The 20,884-nt window shown below is 41.7% G+C and overlaps 1 protein-coding gene across 3 annotated transcripts in view; it reads right to left on the bottom strand.

Moving 5' to 3' along the window:
- NSMCE2 (NSE2 (MMS21) homolog, SMC5-SMC6 complex SUMO ligase) overlaps positions 1-20,884 on the bottom strand; it is a 224,646-nt gene that overhangs the window by 41,598 nt on the left and 162,164 nt on the right. Inside the window, exon 6 of one of the 3 annotated variants that reach the window (XM_079902454.1) lies at positions 14,219-18,971. The exons of 1 other annotated variant lie outside the window; for it this stretch is intronic. In XM_079902454.1, the coding sequence (XP_079758580.1) occupies positions 18,780-18,971 (192 nt within the window). In that variant the 3' untranslated portion in view covers positions 14,219-18,779. Of the gene's footprint in view, positions 1-14,218; positions 18,972-20,884 lie in introns of those variants that run through there. One more of the 3 variants, XM_079902457.1, reaches the window with a different exon arrangement.

The following is a 20,884-nucleotide window of genomic DNA, read 5'->3' on the forward strand; positions in this document are numbered from 1 at the left end:
AGGTTTTACAATCAATACTCCTACTGACAGTTTTTGAGAATGCCTACTTTTCCATATACTCTACAGACACTGAGTATTATCAAATGTGTACATCTTTACCACTTTGATAGGCAAAAAAGTGATTTTATTTTCATTTCTTTTGCAAGGTTAAACATCTTATTATATGCTTACTGGTGACCAGTACTCCTTTTTCTGGAACTATTTATGTCCTTTGAATTTTTAGAAAATTGATTTTTCATTTTCCTACTGATTTGTAAGAACTTGTGCAGGAAATTAATCTTCTACCATATGAATTACAATTTTCCCCTTCAGTCAGTTGATGGTTTCTCTTTGACTTTCCTCAGGTTGTTGTTGTTGTTTTGCCATGAGTAATTTTCAATTTTTTTTTTATGTAGTCCAAGTTATCAATCTTTTCCTCTATGGTTTCTGGAATTTTCATAGCTCCTGGATATACACATGTACATGACAGTAACAGGAGTTTATATCCTAAACTCATAATTAATAAGTGAGACAGTTTAGTTTTTTTTTTTTTCCCTCAGTAAACTGAAATTAGATAACAGTTTGCTATACTGAGTTCCTGTTTCTTATGCTGATTAAGATCTCTGTTGGGCAACTGTCTTTGATTAATAAAACACAGAAAATACAGATTATTACTTATAAATACAGTTTGGTAAACAAGAATTTCAAAGCATGGAGGAGACTAGAGGTATAAAAAAGGGATCTTTTGGGGAATCACTGGCTTTAAATCATAGTCTTATTTTTCCCAGGATGGACTCATCTTTAGGGTTTGCTGGGAAGCTGGAGGGATGATATGAAACCAAAACTGATGGTTATTTTCAGACATGTTGGTTGGTTATAAGATAGTTCCTAAAGCCTGGTGCCTCCCCTAAAAACTCCAGCAACTTCTCCCCCGCTGTCCCCACCCTGCCCCCCATGACCAATGTACTTACTGTCAGTGTCATAAACATATTTAGAATAGACTTTGTACCTTGTCATACTTTCTTGATAAAATTGCCTAATTGTTTTCTGTAAGTTCTATTTTCCCAACCAGGTAGTCAGCCACTTGAAAGCAGGGCCTTGGGCCATATGCTTACTACAATATTGAGCTTAGATATATAGAGTTGAGTTGTACTCAGCTTAAGCATGTGCTGTCAAAGGTGGTAAAACTGTGTAGAAACTACCAAACCAGGAGAGTAGAATCCGAGAAGAAAGTACGCTATTTATTGCCTGGGGATGACACCTGTCACCATCAGGCATTTGGCAAAAATGAGGCTACTGTCCAACAAAGGAAAATGAATGCAGTGAGGCCTGAAAGGAAGACCCCTTCCGAGGAAATATAATTGCTAAACAGGCCAAGTTCTCTCTCAGCATAGTCAGAGTGAATAAATTACCAAGGGACTGAAAACTGCAAACCATTATACTTCTGTAGGGGAAATGAGCTAAACTTTGTGAGGGTCTATGACATGTGGTGGTGAAGGAGGAGGACAGCTAACATTTAATGCTTATCGTGTAGCCAGCACTGTCCTAATAAGCACTTTCCATGAATTAGCTAATTGAATCCTCTTAAGTCCATGAGGAGGATAATATTATTCCCATTGTACAGGTGAGAAAACTGAGGGTCAGGGACATGCACAATTACTCAGGTAACACAAGAAGGCAGCGTGATTTGAACACAGGTCTTTCTGACTCCAAGTCCAGCCCTTGATTATTCTACAGATTATGCTATAGACTATGCACCTCATTTCATCCTCAGAGGAACCCAGATAGAAGCTTTCCCACATTGTTGATGTGGCAACTGGAGTTCTGAGGTAAGGGAACCGCCTACGGGCCATCCAGGTCTTTTTGACTCTAAACCTCATATATTCCTCGTATGTGGAGCTCCCGACCCCTACACTCCTCCACTCTGCTTGTCCCAGTCCCTCTATCCCTGTAACTCTCCTTCTATCTGCTCCCAACGCACACTCTAAAAGGAAAAAGGAAAAAGGTCTAGTCACATGAGAAAAGTCAATGATGAAGGAACATGCTATGCATGGTCATTCTTCTGTGTCTGTCTTGGCTCATGTGATTTCCTGTGCCTAATTATATCTTCTTCCTTTAAACTCATCCATGTGAGTCTACTTACTCCTCTGAGGCCCTCCTTGATTCTCACCTCCCTTCTTGAATCAGTTGCTCTCACTCTGCCCTTACATACCACTTTGCTTACACCTCTGCTCCTATAGTACTTCTCACACTCTGCCCATTTCTCCAACTAGACCCCATCTAGCATCTTATTTAATCACGGTTATCACCAATAGCTAGCACAGTGCTCAGGCATGGTGTACAATGAAGGAACTCAGTAGCTTAAAAGAAAGCCCACAGGTCCCTATACAGCACTTGCTACTGAAAAGAAAGCAACTGCCAGGATCACAGCCCCACTTCCAAAGGCGTAAGAAAGACAACTGGCAGACAACCACTACCTGGGCTAGGCTGGCTTATTTTCAGGGAGGGATTGAGTGTCTAAAAATGCAAGTCTCCTTGAAAGGAAACTGCAAGCTTAGACAGGCACGTTCCTGATTTATGGAATCTGTATGAGCTTTTAATGGCACAGAAGAGTTGGCCTGCTGCTCCGAATATCCACTCAGGCATTAAAAGCTTTGCTTCTAGTTGCTAAAGTATTTTGAACAAATCATCTCCTACATCCATCCAACTCAAATCTCTGTATGTTTGCTACCCTATTCAAATACCAGTCTTTGAATACCCCATGCCTTTGAATACCACATGCCAATCTTTTTCACTTTCCACTATTCTAAATAACTAGAAATGTGGTATAGTAAGCTGCTCACACAGGGCTCCCCAGGAGGTATTTGTTGGAAGACGAGAGTAAGAAAGCATCAGTCGCTTTCTGCCACTATTTGGTATTGGTAATTGCTGGTAAATTGAATCTTGGGTCTATCATTTTGGGTCTCTTGGATTTTTCATTTTGTCCTGCAAAACCAATATCTCTAACCTGTTGAGAGAAGGAGAGTAAAGTTGTGGGGTTTCCCCTTTGTTTGTCGTCACACTTAGCTGTGCCCCACTTTGTCTGTGAAGGAACAGGAGGCGTTAGGAAATTATTCCTAACTACAGGGGGCACATGTAGCACAAATGCTGGGGTTTAGGGTGAATGCAGAAGAGCAGTCACAAAGCAAAACTGATTTTGAGGATTTGCTTCGGTGTCCTTAGTTTATGTGGAAGTTGATGACGACAAGAGAGGTGTAGCTGGCAAGTCACGAGGTCCTGCTCTTTACAGCTAAGAGTACAGCCTATCTGTCATCAAACACAAATCTGGAAGTTGTAGCTGGCTCAGAGTTGGCATACAGGCTTTTTACTATTTCTTCAAAGTGTTTTTCACATGCCATATTTAGAGTTGGGATAATTCTGAAACACACTAGTAAGAAGCTTTCATAAAATGAACACAACTGCTAATTCTTTTCTCCCAGAGCTGCCCCTTCCTACCTTTCAGGTCCTACCTCACCCCTCCTGCCTTATGCTCCAGCTACATCTGCCTCCTCACTGTTTCCGGAACAATTCACTCCAGCCCCAGGGCCTTTGTACATGCTGTTTCCTTTTCCTTTGTACCTGCTGAGTTCTTCCCTGTGCTCTATCCCTGACGATTCCTTCTGTTTCAGCTCGAGTCACTTCCTCTGAGAGGCTTTCCCTAACCACTCTTCTCAAACAGGTCCCCCACTCTTTATCACACCAACCAGCTGTCTCCTACTCACCCCACCCCATCCTGTCACTGGGCAGAAAGCTCATTACATAACCCTTGTGCCTGAAACAGATCTGTTTCCTTCTGTCCTGTCTAGTATATTTAATACAACTCCAGTCACCATCCTCGTTCTGGTGGCACTATGGATGCAACATGGCTTGACACTTCAGAAAGTTTTCTAACAATGTCTTAAAACAAAAAAGATTTCTGTTAACTCCAAGTAAACCAGGAAATTAAATTAAGAAACCACTTTCCAAGCATCTGAAATTTTATTTTAATGTTTCTATTTCAGAATAGCTCCTAAAGTGTAATAAGTACATCTTTTGAAAAGCACAGAACACAGATAATTACAGTTTATTAAATGTTTTAAAGACTTGATTATTTCTAAAGTTTTTCTAATTCCTTCTGTAACTCTATCTTATTTTCAAGAAAAACAATCCTCTCTTGATTCTATTTCACCATTGAGATTCACACAAACCATTCCAAATTTCTTAATTTCCAAGCAACACATTAAATTCTTCAGACTTCTTTCAAAACAGCTAAGGGGAAATCCCTGATGATTTCAGCTGACAACTCCTTGATCAGGAAAAGACTTTAAATGCCAATCACCAGAAAAGTTACAGTTTACAGGAAAGAAAGGGGAAATGCTGACATATTACACAACAAAGCACGAATAAAGCATGGTTTATGAATTGAATGGCATACTCATGCTGACAGTTTTATCAAGAATTTCTGGTGACATCATAAACTATGTTGGAGCAATGAACTGGTTCTATTGTCCATGTTTCTGAGAGTCTAAGGTGAAAATAAGATTCCCTTCTTTGGAGATTTTATGGGAAAAATGAAATAACAATTTGTGTACTTTTTCCCCCCCTAGACTTCTACAAAGACTCTGGGTTTTAAATGAAGCAAAGAACTGAGCTAAAGGGAATTCTTATTTGATGCCTAATTTCATCCAGAATTGAGGAGCGCCCTTTTCGTCAAGGTTTCTATTAGTTGGTAGAGGAAAGGAATGATCTGCTTCCGCCTCTAGCTGTGGGTGTTCAGATCAAAGTTCTCTGAAAGGGCAAATGCTACAGCAGTAGGGACCCCAGAACAAAATCCTCCCCCAAGTTACAAAAAGAAGATAGTTTGAAGGTAATAACGACCAGGATGTAACTCTGACCCCCAGAGAATCTGGTAAAATCAATTACTTTCAGTTGTAGTAATTATGTAACATATTAGAGATGAGAACACCACAAGCAATGGGTTTTCCCCCTTGTAGTCTATATAAATTCATCAATAAACTATACTCTCTATTAAGGCTTTATTGTAAGTGATTACAAACACAAGGCATTTCATAAGCATTCTGTCATTTGCTACACTGTAATTCAGCAGAAGGAATGACGCAAAAATTATAATCTTCAGTAAATGAACAGGAAACAAAAAAAGAAAAGCTCCTGAACGCTGAAATAAATCAGTGACTCAGTCCCAGAGTCAGCCTAAACCTCCATTCAGATTGGATCTTAAGCATTTACTCGTTAGAATGGTATTGGCCGAGAGTGAAAAATGACTGGAGAATGAACGAGATACCGGTAAGTATACGCAAAACTAAGGAAAGGGGCTGAGAGCGACTGGGGATTTAAACATAATTATGGAAAACTTAGAAATAAACTGTGGTGTCGGCCTTTATTTCGAAAACCATATTGAATATCCAAAATAAAAAGTGATTGCGAATTTCCATGTAACCAAATAGCAATTGCTGTCACTCATTGGGCACTCATCATTTACTAGGTACTGCCCCAAGAAGTCTCCACACATTAGCTCTTTTTAATCCCCATGGCAATTCTATAATGTTCCAATTCCCATTTTAGGGCTTAAAAAAAAATTGAGGAGCAAAAAGGTTGCATAACTTGCCTCAAATCTCACAGTGGAGGCCTGGGAATGGAACTCACTTCTGACTCCAATCTGAGTTATTAACCAGTAGTGATGTATCTTCTCTATTTGGGCATTTTGGAGCTAGCCTCTCTGAGTATCCTTTGGGGCTCTAACAAAATGTTTCAAGTATTTTCTGATGCTTCATCCTACTGATTACACAATTAGAGTTTCCCAATAGAAAGATACTATCTATTGTTTCTGTTTAATCACACTTCATTCCACTGCCTTTGTTGCTGCTTAAATAGGGCGATGTCCCACCTATCAGAGTAGAAATGAAAAAGAAACTGGCTTCCAACCTGTTTTATTATCTTTCTGAGGTTCTCACAGCAGAGCTTTAACATTTTCTTCTTAAAAACCTTGTAATCACAGACTGGTGCTTCTTGTTTTGACAGTCCAATCTTATTAGATCATGTTCTAGCTCATTGTAGGCCTTGCTCAATACTCCAAAATTTCAGACCTACCAAAGCTACTAAAAACTTTTCAGTTGAGGAGTCCACGACCTCATGTGAAATTGGAGTCATGGGAATTTAAACGAACTAATAAAACATCTCTATGGTAAACTGAAACAGTGATGACAATGGAATGAATGACTAATATTCACATATGACTTTTTTATCCAAAGCGCCCAGTGTTCAATGCATTTTTGCAAACTGATTAAACTTCTGCACAGTAATAACTGTGCTTTGTACTTCCATGACACAATTCTTTCATGGACTGCTGTGCGCTGGCCTCATGTTATCACGCTCTAATTGCCCTCAGGTGGCTGGCAGGTGGTACAAGAAATGTACTCTTCGTTCGTTCCATCTTCAGAATAAAGAAGTGGTACAAAGGAAGAAGAATTCGAGCTGGGGCAGATTTCAGCAACTGAAGTATGCTCGCCTGAATGGCGGGGGTTGGGGGGGCCCTGCAGAACCATGCGGGAAGGGCTAGCCATGTAGCTCGGAAAGAGAGAGAGGCAAATGACTTCCCAGTAAAAGCAATTTACAAATACTTCGGCATACATCACCTTTGTGTTATGTGGCCCCATGACTCAGTGGAAGCGAAACGTGTACCTTATTTCCCCTCTAGATCTCCACGTTCTCTTCCCCAGAGCCAGCCTATAACCTCAAATCTCTCAGCAGCCAAAAGGAGAGGACTAAGGACAAGGCCGGAGGGTTCAACTTTGGGTTGTGGTTTAGCCCGTATTACTGGTAGTAACCAGAACAGCATAAAATGCTACCATGAAAAAGGTTAGAGGACAAAAGGACTGTTCTCTGGCTCAGGAAAAACATCAGGCAAGGATAATTTTCAACTGTGTGATTTTTAAATAAATGACACAATGAATGTTTTACTTGTGATTCTTCGTCTTAAATCAGAGAGCAAAGGCCCGAGACTCAGTATTTAGCATCTTGTTACATTTGGGTCATGGAATGTAATGAGAAGATTTTTCCCTTTTCATTTGGGATTATATTGTGAAGAAAATGGCACCAGGCTCTAAGAGATTTATAAACGTCAACGCCTCTGGGGCTAGGAAATGAGCAAGAGTAAAGGATGTGGGCCAGGAGGGGACCCTGCAAAGTGGAGGGGCCGACGGGGGCAGCTCTCCCACTCAGGCAAACTGTTCCCCATGGGAAGGAGGGAAGACCCAGCGTTGTCAGATCTGGCACATTTAAAATAAAAAGTTGGAAATGTGGATTGCTATGTGAAATCTCCCAATTTTTTATGTTGCAACTAACTGATATATGTATATGCAACTATGTGGGCCAAAGCAAACACATCTGGGGGCTGGATCCAGCTCACACACTCTGCTGTCTGACCTCTGTGACCACAGTAATGGTTTTTAACCCTTAAGCAGTTAAAAGGAAACAAGATCTGACATATCCTCCAGGGAGTAAACTACACTGTTGCTTGGTCAAAAGGCCCTTTATAACTCCACTGTGTGGGGTTTTAGAAATAAGTCCAAGAAGTTGATGATTTTATTCTACTAACTATATCAAGTGTACAGCTTTGCAGCTTCCTGTTGTAAGGAGGTCAGTATCAGAGGATCTTAGGGCAAGTTAGGGAAGGGGTTTAGCAGGGAGATGCTCTGTCGCTTCACAATATGAGGTGTGAAGCTGACTCCAAGCTGGAGCTCATACCACCTGTTTAAAAATCTATGATTTGTTCTCTGCTGCTCTGAGACAAAGGAGCCCAAGAACTGTGGCAACCAGGGGCTTTCAGTTGGCAGCTCAGTAGGATTGACAGAAAAGTTCAGCTAGAGAGAAAAGAGTCATATCCCCCTTCTGATCTGACAACACACTACGGAACAGAGACAGCACGATGGCTGGTTGGCTGGCTGCCCATCTTCCTTATCATACACGAGGCACCACTCCATATACCATGCCTTCAGCTATCTTCCCATCCTGCTCCTGGAAGATTTCTAAACATAGCCATTGCACATGTGTTTGGAAGGAAGGAGGTTTCTATTTTAAAGGAGAGAGAGTTCCTTGTCTCTGGCTATGGGGCTTGAAATTGACTACCCTCTCAGTTAGTTCTACCATGGACCATTGATCCTCAGTGTTGAAAGAGAATAAGAGGAGATAAATGCTGGACTCTTCCCTCCACACTAAGTGAAAGGAGAGCTGACCTGTGACTGATTTGCAGTGGGTTGGGGAAATCTATCCTCACTGGCCTGGCTACCATCTTTTTTTTTTTGCGGTACGCGGGCCTCTCACTGTTGTGGCCTCTCCCGTTGTGGAGCACAGGCTCCGGACGCGCAGGCTCAGCGGCCATGGCTCACGGGCCCAGCCGCTCCGCGACATGTGGGATCTTCCCAGACCCGGGCATGAACCCGTATCCCCTGCATCGGCAGGCGGACTCTCAACCACTGCGCCACCAGGGAAGCCCTGGCTACCATCTTAAAATGCTGTTTTATCCACTAGCATAATACAGTAATAACACTAACACCAAACCTTTATGGATTGCTCACTACATATGCCAGGTACACATGCTTACTATGTATATGCCAGGTACAGTTCTAAGTGCTTTATATATATTAACTTATATTCCTCACATAACCCTAAGGATGTAGGTATTACTATTACCCTCATTTTACACATGTGGAAACTGAAGCACAGAGAGGTTAAGTAGCTTGCCCAAGGTCACAAAGTCAGTGACCGGTGGACTAGGAATTCAAACCTAGACAGTCTGGCTCCAGGGCTGTGCTCTTAACCATTATGCAAATAACCTCTCCAAAGGAGGAATGAATATCAAGGTAAAGGCTGTAATTTGAGACTGAGCTACTTACGGTACAATATGAAGGCTTGGTAATTTCCTGTTCTGATGGAAAATAAATTTTCTATTTCCACATTTTATGCAGGTGTCAGAGCAATTATACATCCAGGAAAAAAAAAATCTAAGAAATTTCAGTGTGCCCATTTGACTCTCAATATTTGTTACAGTGGAGTGCATCATATCATTTTATGTGCAGAGATTCAAGCATCGTGGGGAGGAGAAAGAGACAGAGACAGGATTTAGATTGGACAGCGGGGTCCCAGAAGGGGCCTGGGGCGGCGGCAGCAGCCGGCTCTCTCTCGGTGGTGCTAGCTCCCCGTGTGCCTCCCGTGCTGTGCAGGTCTTGCTGTGTGGAGTGCAAGTCTGTGATTAAAAGATATGTGTTTTCTAGTGTAACGGCTCCTCATGGCAAGCCGACGACTTCATCTGGTGCTCACCTGAAAAAAAACTGCAACGCTTGAGAAAAAACTGTCTGTGGGAGACTGACTTAGAGATGGTGCCTCAGCCTGCCTCAAAGACTTGCAGAAGTCATCTTTTGTAGATTTAATTTTTGCCTTACACACCTAAAAAACCCAGCTTCCTGTATAACCTGTAAACAAATTAATTTCAGTACATATGATCTCAAATTTTCTTGTAATCATTCTCAAGCATTTCCGCAGAGATAATCTTTAGTTATTTTTAGGTCCAGCAATTGTTTCTTAATTATAAACTTATTCCGTATCACGACCTGTGATCCTAATTCCTTGGCTACTGACCCCCAAGTCTAGCTTTGGAACCAATCTTTCACAGGACTCTAAAAGAGCATTCTATAATAACACAGAAACCTATACTGTACTTGATAATGACCTGTTACTCTTTAATTGCTTTTTCATTTATGGCTCTCTACTAGACTACAAGCTCTGTGAAGGCAGGGACCAACTTCTAATAATGACTGACACATAGTGACACTCAATACCTAACTAATGAAAAATAAAAGGCAGTCAAATTTATACACCAGAGCACAGTGCTATACTTTGGCCAGAAAAAATTCCACTGCATCTAGGTATATGAGTGTTTCTGAACTCCTAAACTAGGTGAGCGTTCAACGTCTCACCTTCATTTCCTTAGGGTCTGTTTCTCTTTAACTATACATCCCTTGCTGCGTGACCTCATTCACTCCCCCACGCCAACCATATGCCGACAACGCACAAATTTCTTTATCTCCCCCCACCCCCTCCCCTGAGCTACAGGCCTGATTTTCCAACTGTCCTCAAGATATCTCTGCCTGACATAAGTGACTCAAGGTTAACGTTTCCAGAACTAAGTTTTATCTTCACCCTCCCAACCCTACTCCATTTCCCCTTCTCTGCAGTAAAGGCCTGTTTCTTGCTGCAGTTTCAAGCGAGGCTTTGGTGTCAGAAAAATCCACATTCCAAAAAATAAATTAAAAAGAAAAATCCACATTCCAATCCTAGGGATACACTGACTGGTCGTACAGCATCGGGCTTCTCTGAGTCTAAATTTTTACAACTGTCACATCGCTCGATGTTACCTACTCCATAAAGTCGGCATGATGACTAAATCAAATGATGTATTAAATTCCTTAGCTCAAATCTAAGAAAAAAAATGTCATAAAGAACCTAGGGGTAAGACGGGAATAAAGACACAGACCTACTAGAGCACGGACTTGAGGATACGGGGAGGGGGAAGGGTAAGCTGGGACAAAGTGAGAGAGTGGCATGGACATATAGACACTACCAAACGTAAAATAGATACTAGTTAATTCAGTATCTCCATAAGCTAGAAAACTTCAAAGTCATCCTTTACTTCTGATGACCCTTCTACTCCCCCTTGATTCAAATAGTCCCCAAGTTCTCTCAATCCTATGTTTAAAACCTCTCCAATCTGGGTTCGTCCTGCATCTCGGCTGACACAGCCTTCACCCAGGCCCTTGTCTTTGTCACCATTTATTTGCTCATTCATTTCCTTGCTTTAGGTCTCTCTATATTTAGCTCACACATCACAGTGACACCAAAGTCATCTTCCTTAAAACCTACATGAATCATGTCACTCCCCAGCCTAAAAACCTTCACTGGCTCCCAGAGGTACAATCCACATCCATCTACACTTCTTACGAACGGGGTGGAACTATCACTTACACAAGATGACTTGTCGGGATCTTTATATATATTTTTCACTTACTCATCACAACAATGCCATTATTTAATGAAAAAAATAAATTTGGAAAATGAGGCTATTCACTAGCCACTAATGGAAGTCAAACAATTTGCCTGTGTCTAAATCTTGTCAGAGACTGGAATTCACAATCAGGTTTGATTCTGGCCTGTATATGTGTCAGTACAATGAATTCACAACTTATCTAGAGAATGAACTCTAAAGTCAAATATAAAATAAAAGTTTCATATGACTCAAAGCCAACTTGACCATCTCTTAGAAAAGCGGAACAATTTCTCTTTCCGTGTTGGAAAGAGTGCTGTTTCTTTGGCTGATATAAGCTTAAGTAGTTGATGGGCATCACCTGTACTATTTCACTGTAGTCCTTGTCTCTATTTTTGCTGAGTGTGAACAGCTGAATCTATGTACAGCAATTGAAATATATGGCTAACAGAACACCTAGATAGAGTGCACCATAATTGAACATTATCTGTCCCTCCCAAACAGCTGGAGGGGGGCAGAGACGACTTAATTTGCACATATTAGGTGGCTAATTTATACACTTGGAAAAAATTAACCTCCTCTTCTTTATCTTACAGTTCACCTCCTTAAAGAATCATCACTGATTTCAAAATAGCTGAATATGAATTAAGAAGCTGATTGCGTAGGTCATTATTTGGTCTCACAAATTGCAAAAGAAATGATCTCATTCCCAACAAGACTTCTGTTTGTCCTTTACGTTCTGCACTGCAGTTTGGTCTTGAACACTCAACCTGACTTTGGGGGTGTCCATTCAGTTGAGAACAACTTCTTTCAGAGTAAGGAGTCTGAGTTCCCACAGGTTCCTGTGAGTCAAAGCTGAACTGCAGGTTCATGGGTGGGGACGCCTGCTCTGAAAGCTGCCTCATTTTCTGGTCTAATGTGGTTAGGAACAGGAAGTTGAACCTTTGGTATTTTGGGTTTTGATTCTACCCTGCCCTGCCCTTAAAAAGCATTCACTCAGGGCTTCCCTGGTGGCGCAGTGGTTGAGAGTCCGCCTGCCGATGCAGGGGACACGGGTTCGTGCCCCGGTCCGGGAAGATCCCACATGCCGCGGAGTGGCTGGGCCCGTGAGCCATGGCCGCTGAGCCATGGCCGCTGAGCCTGCGCGTCCGAGGCCTGTGCTCGACAACGGGACAGGCCACAGCAGTTTGAGGCCCGCGTACCACGCAAAAAAAAAAAAAAAAAAGCATTCACTCACACCAGGGTCTTTAAATGTGGAGTGACCACATTTACAGCATCCATTGGAGAAACCGAAGTCGCTGGGAAGTGTGAGGCTGGAGCTCCGACATTGTGTCCTACTGCTTGGTGTCCCGGAAAAGCACTTCTGTGTGGGAGCGCTGTGCACTCCGATTCTCTGTCCCTGATTTCTGAAGTCCTTTGAAAGCACGGACACCGAGTTTCTCCCCAGTTCCTGGGCACTGGTCTTGTGGAGTGGTCAAGTAGATGCTGAAATCAGTCTTGCTACAACCAATCTGGTGGCAAACACATCCATACGCTCATTCAATTACAGCAGAGTATCATGAAGTCACACGGATTTGGGTTCCAATACTGCTCCAGGCAGCCCCCCTAGCCCCACTTAGCTCAGATTCCTCGCTGGGGACAGTGTCGTTTGCCTTACATCATCATTCTAATCTGTTCTCTCTCTCTGATCGAATCAGATAACACAGGTGAAGCACTTCTACAAGCTCTGTAAACAGCAGTTGTTGTTATAATTCCTTCTAGTTCTCACTCCATTTTGACTTTGACCTCAAAGTCTTCACAATGGTCTGTGAGGCTCTGTGAGATCTGCCCCTTGTTGCCACTCTGATCTCATTTCCTATATTGCTTCTCCTTGCTCATTCCACATGGCCCTCTTGGCCATTCCTGGAACATTCTAGGACTCTTCCTTTGCATGGACTGATTCCTCTCATTTTTTCCCCAGGTGCTCAGAGCAGTGCCTGGCACCTAGGAAACATCCAGCAGGTATGTGTTGAGTGAATGATGAATGAATAAATTGCCTTGGATGGTCAACCAATACCCCGTAGAGAATTCAAGCTCAGCACTAAATACCTCACTGAACTGCACAGGTACCGATACGTTTAGGTCCCCTTCAGAGAGAACTGGACTCTGTCCACTAACAGCGAACAAGAAACTGTCCCAAGTGCTTTCTATGAATTAGTTCCTTTAATCCTCACCCCCATTACTAGTCCTTACTTGAGTGAAAACAAAGCACTGAGAGGCGAAGGAATTTGCTGAAGGTCACCAAGGTAATAAGGGATGTAGGCTGCCTGTCAGGAGCCACTGCCTACTATTACTTTTGGCCAAGGGACCAACCTTCAGGGCTGATGACTACTTTGAATGATGCTGTCCGACTCTGGCTGATTCTACAATTCCCTTGGGCTGCCAGCCATACAGGCGGGCGATCTCCCCAGGGCCCCCTTTCCACCAGCCCGTGCCGCTGGAGTTCCAGCGCACTCCCCAGCCAATCCTGCTCCAGTTACGATGGAGGAGGTCAGGCCAAATGGGTAAGGCAGACTGTTCATTTCAGGGACCAAAAGGCCCAACTGGTTTTGTTGTTTTCTTATAACTTATACTTCACAAAATCAGCTAATCATTGAGACACAGAAATGAATTTTTTCTGTAACAGTCAAATAAAGATACGATTTGAAGTCAGTGAGTCAGGACATTATTTGTCACCTGGCACGTGCTAATCCACCCTTACGACTCATCTCAGCACTCCATGCCCAGGAGGCCTTCCTGGATGAGCCCCATCCTCATGCCCACGCCCCCTCCCCCAGGCTAGATTAGGTGACCCTCCTCTCTACTCTCAAAGCACCTAGTATCTCCCTCCACCGTAAGGTGTGCTGAACTGCACTGAAACCACCTGTTCCTGCCTTCCCCACAGACTGGACACTTGAGTGCGGGGACAGTGTCCACTGCATGCTTGTCTCCGCAGTGCCTAATGACTAAATTCAACAGATGACTGTTGAACAGAACAGCGTCACTCTACTGAGATACCACGACCTCTGACATCTCTGAATCTGCCTTGTTATCTTCGATCTGGCTGGGAGTGAGATCTGAATGACAAAGCCCCTGAAATGACCCAGTTACAGTTCAAGAAAAGCAAGACTCTGGGGTCAGAGTAACAGTCTTCAAACTACATGGCATTCTCTTGCCATACACTCAAAAGTTCTCCAGCTGTTCTCGATGAAATTAATTAGCCCCTAAGTCTCCTTAAATAAATGCATAAAAGGAGTTGTGATATTTTCTCTAGGGGTCTTCCTTTCTCTTTCGAAAAAAGGCAGCACAAGGATACATTACCTCGTGATTCAGCCAACACTTATGATATACCCCCCTTAACCAAAATATTTATAACCTCCTGAGTCTCACCGTGTACAGATTTAAAATTCAAAATATTTGCAGGTGATGCTATTCATATTTTTAAAGGTTTGCTTTCAGAATAGTTCACTGGGTCAGAGTAAAGGAGCTATGAAATAGAGGGAAAAATAACGACACACTCCTTCTTACTAGCATCAGCTATTCATGAAATGTGCTGCCTTGAGTATCCACGCAGATAAATATTTCAGCGATAAATGGAGCAAGGAAGTGCATTTTAAGTATCCGAGGAACAACCCCCTTGGGATTATGAAGTCAGACTCTTTAATATCACCCCAAACTTAATCCTACCCATGCTGACTAATTCTGTAATGAATTCTGTAGTTATCAAGAAGATTAATTTAAAAAAAAAAACCCACCCTGCTTATTCTGAAGCAATGTTGACATGAGTCTCAAACCGGTGACAGCAAACCACATACCACAAAGTATTTAAAAAAAAAAAAAAAAAGCAAAACCAAACTCACAGATGTTAAGAACCACTGGTCATGTTCAATGGTATTCCATTTAATTCTTATAATAATCTTGCCCATTTTTAGAGATGAGGAAACTAAAGTGAAGGCGGTTTAAGGAAACTCCCTGCATCGCCTGGCTTATAAGGTACTGCCGCAGGACTAGATGCTCTGGCTGAGTCAGCAGAGTCTAGGGGCTGAGAGAGGGGTTTCTGCGGCCAGAATGCCTGATTTCAAATGCCGGCTCTGACACTTACTGGCCCGGTGACTTTGAGCAAGTTTCTTAACTCTGTGTCTCAATCTTCTCATCTGTAGAAACGGGGACATCAGTAGTACGTATTTCAGAGGGCTGTGGTCAGGATTAATTGAGTTAACTTATAGAAAGTGCTTACAACAGTGCATACGGTCAGCATCATTTTTGCTCTTATCTGCCTTCAAAGCCCGTGCTTTTTCTCCCACATCAACGGTTAATGTTACAAAGTACACATATTACTATTTTGAAGCATTTCATAATTGCCTATTGTAAATAACAAATAAATGTTTGTTAATTAAGATATTCCACCCTAGTTTGCACCTTGTTTCATTCCAGAAAGGTTAGTGGTGAGAAAAGCAGGTATCAGAGAACACAACATTTGGTTCAACAAAGGAAATCATTTTCACCACTTAGAACTTCCTGAAAATGGAAGGAGCTTCCTGTCCCAGGAGGTACCTCAATCAAAGATGACTACTTAGTGGAGATTTTATAGAGCAGATTAAAAAAGGGCTACCTTCGCAGGAGAGGGGGAGGGCTGGGTGAGATAAACTCTAGAGAGTCTCTTTTACACTGGAGGAGATTATTGGCTTAAAGAGCTGCCTTTTTTTTTTTTTTTTTTTTTTGAGGTACGTGGGCCTCTCACTGTGGTGGCCTCTCCTGTTGCGGAGCACAGGCTCCGGACGCGCAGGCTCAGAGGCCATGGCTCACGGGCCCAGCCGCTCCGCGGCATGTGGGATCCTCCCAGACTGGGGCACGAACCTGCGTCCCCTGCATCGGCAGGCGGACTCTCAACCACTGAGCCACCAGGGAAGCCCTCAGCAAGAGCTGCCTTTTGGCAAGCCATTTTTATAGGAATCTTACTTCAGCTACTTCATACTCAGACACACCTTGAGTAAAAAGCATGAATGGTATGAAATAGAGGCTGTTAAAAATGGGTGTGTAGGAAGCGTTGTGTGTGTGTGTGTGTGTGTGTGTGTGAGAGAGAGAGAGAGAGAGAGAGAGAGAGTGAATGTGAGAGATGTTAATTAATTCATTGATTTTAGGATATCACAGTAAAATGGCCCAGCAAAGTGATCATAGTAATTTAATTAAATAAGTGACTATAAATAACTTTATGCTTGCAATGACAAACAAAATGCTTCCTGAATTTTAAAATATACCCTATATTTTCTATGCAAAATAGGTAATCAGAGGTGCGTGGCTTTCTGAAGGAAAACCAGTATAATATTCTTTTTTATTCTAATTTCTTAACAGAAAAGAGCAAGCAAAATCTCTGATCCATTTTTGTTCCATGGAAGATACACCTCGCCTTTTCCTATAGAAATAACCAGCCTTGGGTTTGCCTCTCCTAAGCAGTTATTGCTCCACGTTTGTGTGCAAGAATGTGAAAGAGGGAAAAGGAATCTTAAAAGCTTTAATAAAAACTACCATGACAAAAATAAAAACAAAAAAACAAACTCTACTACAGCAAAACTCATCAATTTTCTTCCCTATTTGAGGTCTGCTATCCCATTCATTCATTCATTCATTCATATTCTCTCTCACATTTCTCCATTGCCCAACCCTCTACCCACCTCCCACTATTTCTAGTATGTGATTTGGTTGAGGGAAGGGGGGGGGGGCTATAGTACTCATTAATATGGCATGTACACAGGGGAAGTCGTTTGTTGGAGAGCTCAGGGTGCGAGCTCTGGATAAGGCAGGCACTAAATTTCATTAAACCTCAGTTTGTAAAATGGGGATATAATAATAGTACCTATTTCAGAGGGCTATGGAAGGAATTAAATGAGATAATCTATGTAAAGCTATAGTATACACTAGCACATAAATCAATGCTCAATGAGTGCTAGCCAGCATTATGTTTTATTACTCAAGGGCTAATTATTTGCAAAAATAAGGCTCTAAACTATAATTCTTACTTTAATAAACACTCTTTAGTTCTTCTTCTATACTTCTAAAGGCACATGGGCACGGATATGGGGTAGTTTAAGATCTTCATTAGAGGCAACAATTATCATTGGGTCATCATATGCTTAAGTTTTAGTCAAAATAATATTTTAATTAATAGAATGCTCAAAATGGAATTTACTAAAGCTTCAACAAACAAACATACCCAGCTCTCTAAATGTATAAAGTTATTACTTCCCTTTATTTTGGGGGGAGGCAAAATTCAAGCTCTGCCCATAAGCCTGGCTGATACTTCCAATCTCCCCTCCTCCACCCCAAACCAAGCTATAAAAATGCATATTAAAAGTTAAGGAACAGGGCTTCCCTGGTGGCGCAGTGGTTGAGAGTCCGCCTGCCGATGCAGGGGACACAGGTTCGTGCCCTGGTCCGGGAAGATCCCACATGCCGCGGAGCGGCTGGGCCCATGAGCCATGGCCGCTGAGCCTGCGCTCCGCAACAGGAGAGGCCACAACAGTGAGAAGCCCACGTACCTCAAAAAAAAAAAAAAAAAAGTTAAGGAACAAATAAAGCAGAACATATGATGATATATTATGAACGGATTAATTACCCACTCCTAGTTCTTTTTCTCTCCTTCCCTCCTTTGTTCCTCCCAGACCTTCTCCAAGATGTGCTAACTGGAAACAGGCATGTAGAGCCTAATGGGGAGAATCTGGATCTATGTGGTCATTCTCTCTATGGGTCAGGGAGGATGATCAGGCCATTGGGGTCTCTTTTTTTTGGGGGGGGTCTCTTTTTTGGGGGATGCTTTCTGAGGGATCCTGAGACCTCTGAAGAAACCATCCTCTCATTCTGATCAACTTTTTATTTTTTTCTTTTCTCACCAAATGGCCTTTGGGGATGTTCTTTTTAACATATCTGCTAACTGGCGAAATCAAGATGGTGAAACCCTGATACCTTCTAAGCCCCTCATTTTTTTTTCTTTGACAGAAAGACAAAGATAACCACAGCAGGAGCCTCAATAGGTAAAGAGACGAAAGGTACAACTGGTACAGAGTAAAGTCTAGGCATATAAGCAAAGGCTAAAAATCACAGTGCTTTTACTGGAAACAAGGGATATGGAAGCAACCAAAAGTCATAAAACAGTGCTTCTCCTCTTCTGCAGCCAAACCCCAATGTCATCACAGCAACATGACATTCAAGAAAGTCCAACCTATTTTAAGTAGCTTCAGGTGACAGATTATTGGCCCACAATGAGAGACAGACTGATGGATCACAGAGGAGAAAAGTTCACTGTGCTGTGAACCACACTGCTAATCTAGACTGATAAAACCAGAGGAGACATGCATCTCCACTTTCAAGCGTTTACTGGATGACATCACACTGTGGATTTAACCAAAGTGCTGTCTAGATTATCCAGCAAATGTCACATAAGAGTACTTGAGTAGCTTAGATAAAGGTCTCAAAACACTGTGAATGAATTCATCCTGCAAAACAAATTTCCCATATGAGTTCATAATCTGAATTCCATGTCATTTCACGTTGTATTCTTCCAGGTGTAACTCAAACCCCATAAATGACATTCATCTTGCATAGAACAATGGTTTTGTTTTAGAAAGTCAAGCCAGTAATGTAAGGCAGTTTCCGTTATGTGCATAAGAAAGCATAAGATTGAAGCTTTTGTCTTAGGTTGGTAAAATAAATATTACAATATTAATCCGTCAGGGAAACACACATCAAAACAATGAGATACCAATTCGCAACCACTAGGATGGCTACAATCAAAGAGACAGATAATAACAAGTGTCGGCGAGGACGTGAAGCGATTGGAACCCTCACACATTGCTGGTGGGAGTGTAAAATGGCGTAGTCGCTTTGGAAAACAGTCTGGAAGTTCCTAAAAAGGATAAACATAGAGTTACCATATGACCCAGCATTTACACTCCCAAATACCACGAGAAATGAAAATGAAAACATATGTCCACTTGTACACGAATGTTCATAGCAGCATTATTCATAACAGCCAAAAATTAGCTACAACTCAAATGACCATCAATTGATGAATGGATAAATAAAATGTGTTCTATCCCTACAATGGAATGTTATTCAGCACTAAAAAGAATGAAGTTCTGATTCACGCTACAGCATGGATGGACCTTGAAAACATTATGCTAAGTGAAAGAAGCCAGTCACAAAAGACCACATATGCGTATTTATATGAAATGGCCAGAAGAAGTAAATCTATTAAAGACAGAAAGTAGATTAGTGGCTGCCTAGAGCTGAGGGGGTTGGAGGCAAATGGGAAGTGAAGCTAATGGATACAGGGCTTCTTTTTGAAAATGTTCTCAAATTGATTGTGCTTGGTTTCACAACTCTGTGAATATATTCTAAAAGCCACTGCATTGTGTACTTTAAATGGGTGAACTGTATGATAGGTGAATTATATCCAATAAAGCTGTTAAAAAAAAGGAATATTAACACATCAGACGAAGGAAATATGGTCATCTAACTACAGCAAGGGTGACTTGTGGCACAACAGTCAGCGTGTAACCTATCAGCTAAAGGCTCAAGACCTAAATAATGGCCTTCAGAGTTTCAGAGACCTCACTAATGTTTAAGATAATCCTGCTACCTCTACAAATCAGTATCCTTGCTGATTAAGCATCCCTCCTGTTTGTATTCCCTGCAATAATTAGCCTAAAGCTTTCCACATAGTGGATGCTCAACTATGATTTATTGAATGGGATTCAAATACATTTAAAAATAACCAACTGGAGTTGGTAAATAAAAATCAAACCAAGAATGCTTTACCCTACATGGGGAAAGCTTATCGGCACCAATACAGCTATATGCCAAATTAAATCTGGGGCATCTAAAATGCAATCCTGTCTCCCAAATTTTAGTCAGTCATTCCTGGTTACAAAAAGATTCATGCTCTTCATTTGCCTGGGTTGCCTTTTCCTGAATAAAATCTGGAACTTCCTGGGCAGGGGTTACTTCCAATGTGTATTATCAGACAAGACCCCTGAGTGTACAAGGTGGGACAGTACTCTTATTTCCTATTTATTGTCAGGAAATCCTCAGGTGGTCTTTTGCGGTTGTTATTTTGGGTTTTCCTATACTCTAGCCTAGTGTTTAAGAGGATGAGCTCTGGAGCTAGTCTGCTTGCATTTAAATTCGAGTTCTGCTCCTTGCTGACATCTCTGTACCTCAGTTTCACTATTTGCAAAATGAGAATAATTGTAGTACAGGCCACAGGAATTTCTATGAAGATGTAAAGTACCTCAAATGATGCCTGGAATCTAGCAAATCTCAATAGTGTAAGCTATAACTGTAATAGAATTTAGATTTACAGAATCCCTGAAACAGAACTCAGGCATAGCTACTGTTATCATAGAGAGGAGCATATGGTATCAGATATAAGCCAGCCCTACTGGGACAGGTCAAAGTAAAACTATGGAATCTCATTCTTTCCCAAATTTCTGGCTGGGAAATGCTACTCCAGGTTTTAAGCAAGTATGACCTGCCAACAGTTAAATTTTGTTTTTCATGTTGTAAAACCCTCCTGGAGGAGATGATATTATTTGATGGGTATGTCACAATCATAATTGTGCTTTGGGCGGAAGGACGAGAACTACCACACTGTGATTAGATATGGTACTTTTCAGAATCTGTATGGTCTTAATTTTCTTCTGGATTTTCCATCACTGACAGGGAAGCACATAAGTGGCCTATAGAAGCCAATGATAATACCAGTGGTATGAAGCTTCTGAGTGACAGTTCCTAAATTCCTATTTTTTTTCTTTTTTA

This window comes from Stenella coeruleoalba, assembly GCF_951394435.1.
Source record: "Stenella coeruleoalba genome assembly, chromosome: 17".
Lineage (NCBI taxonomy): Eukaryota > Metazoa > Chordata > Mammalia > Artiodactyla > Delphinidae > Stenella > Stenella coeruleoalba.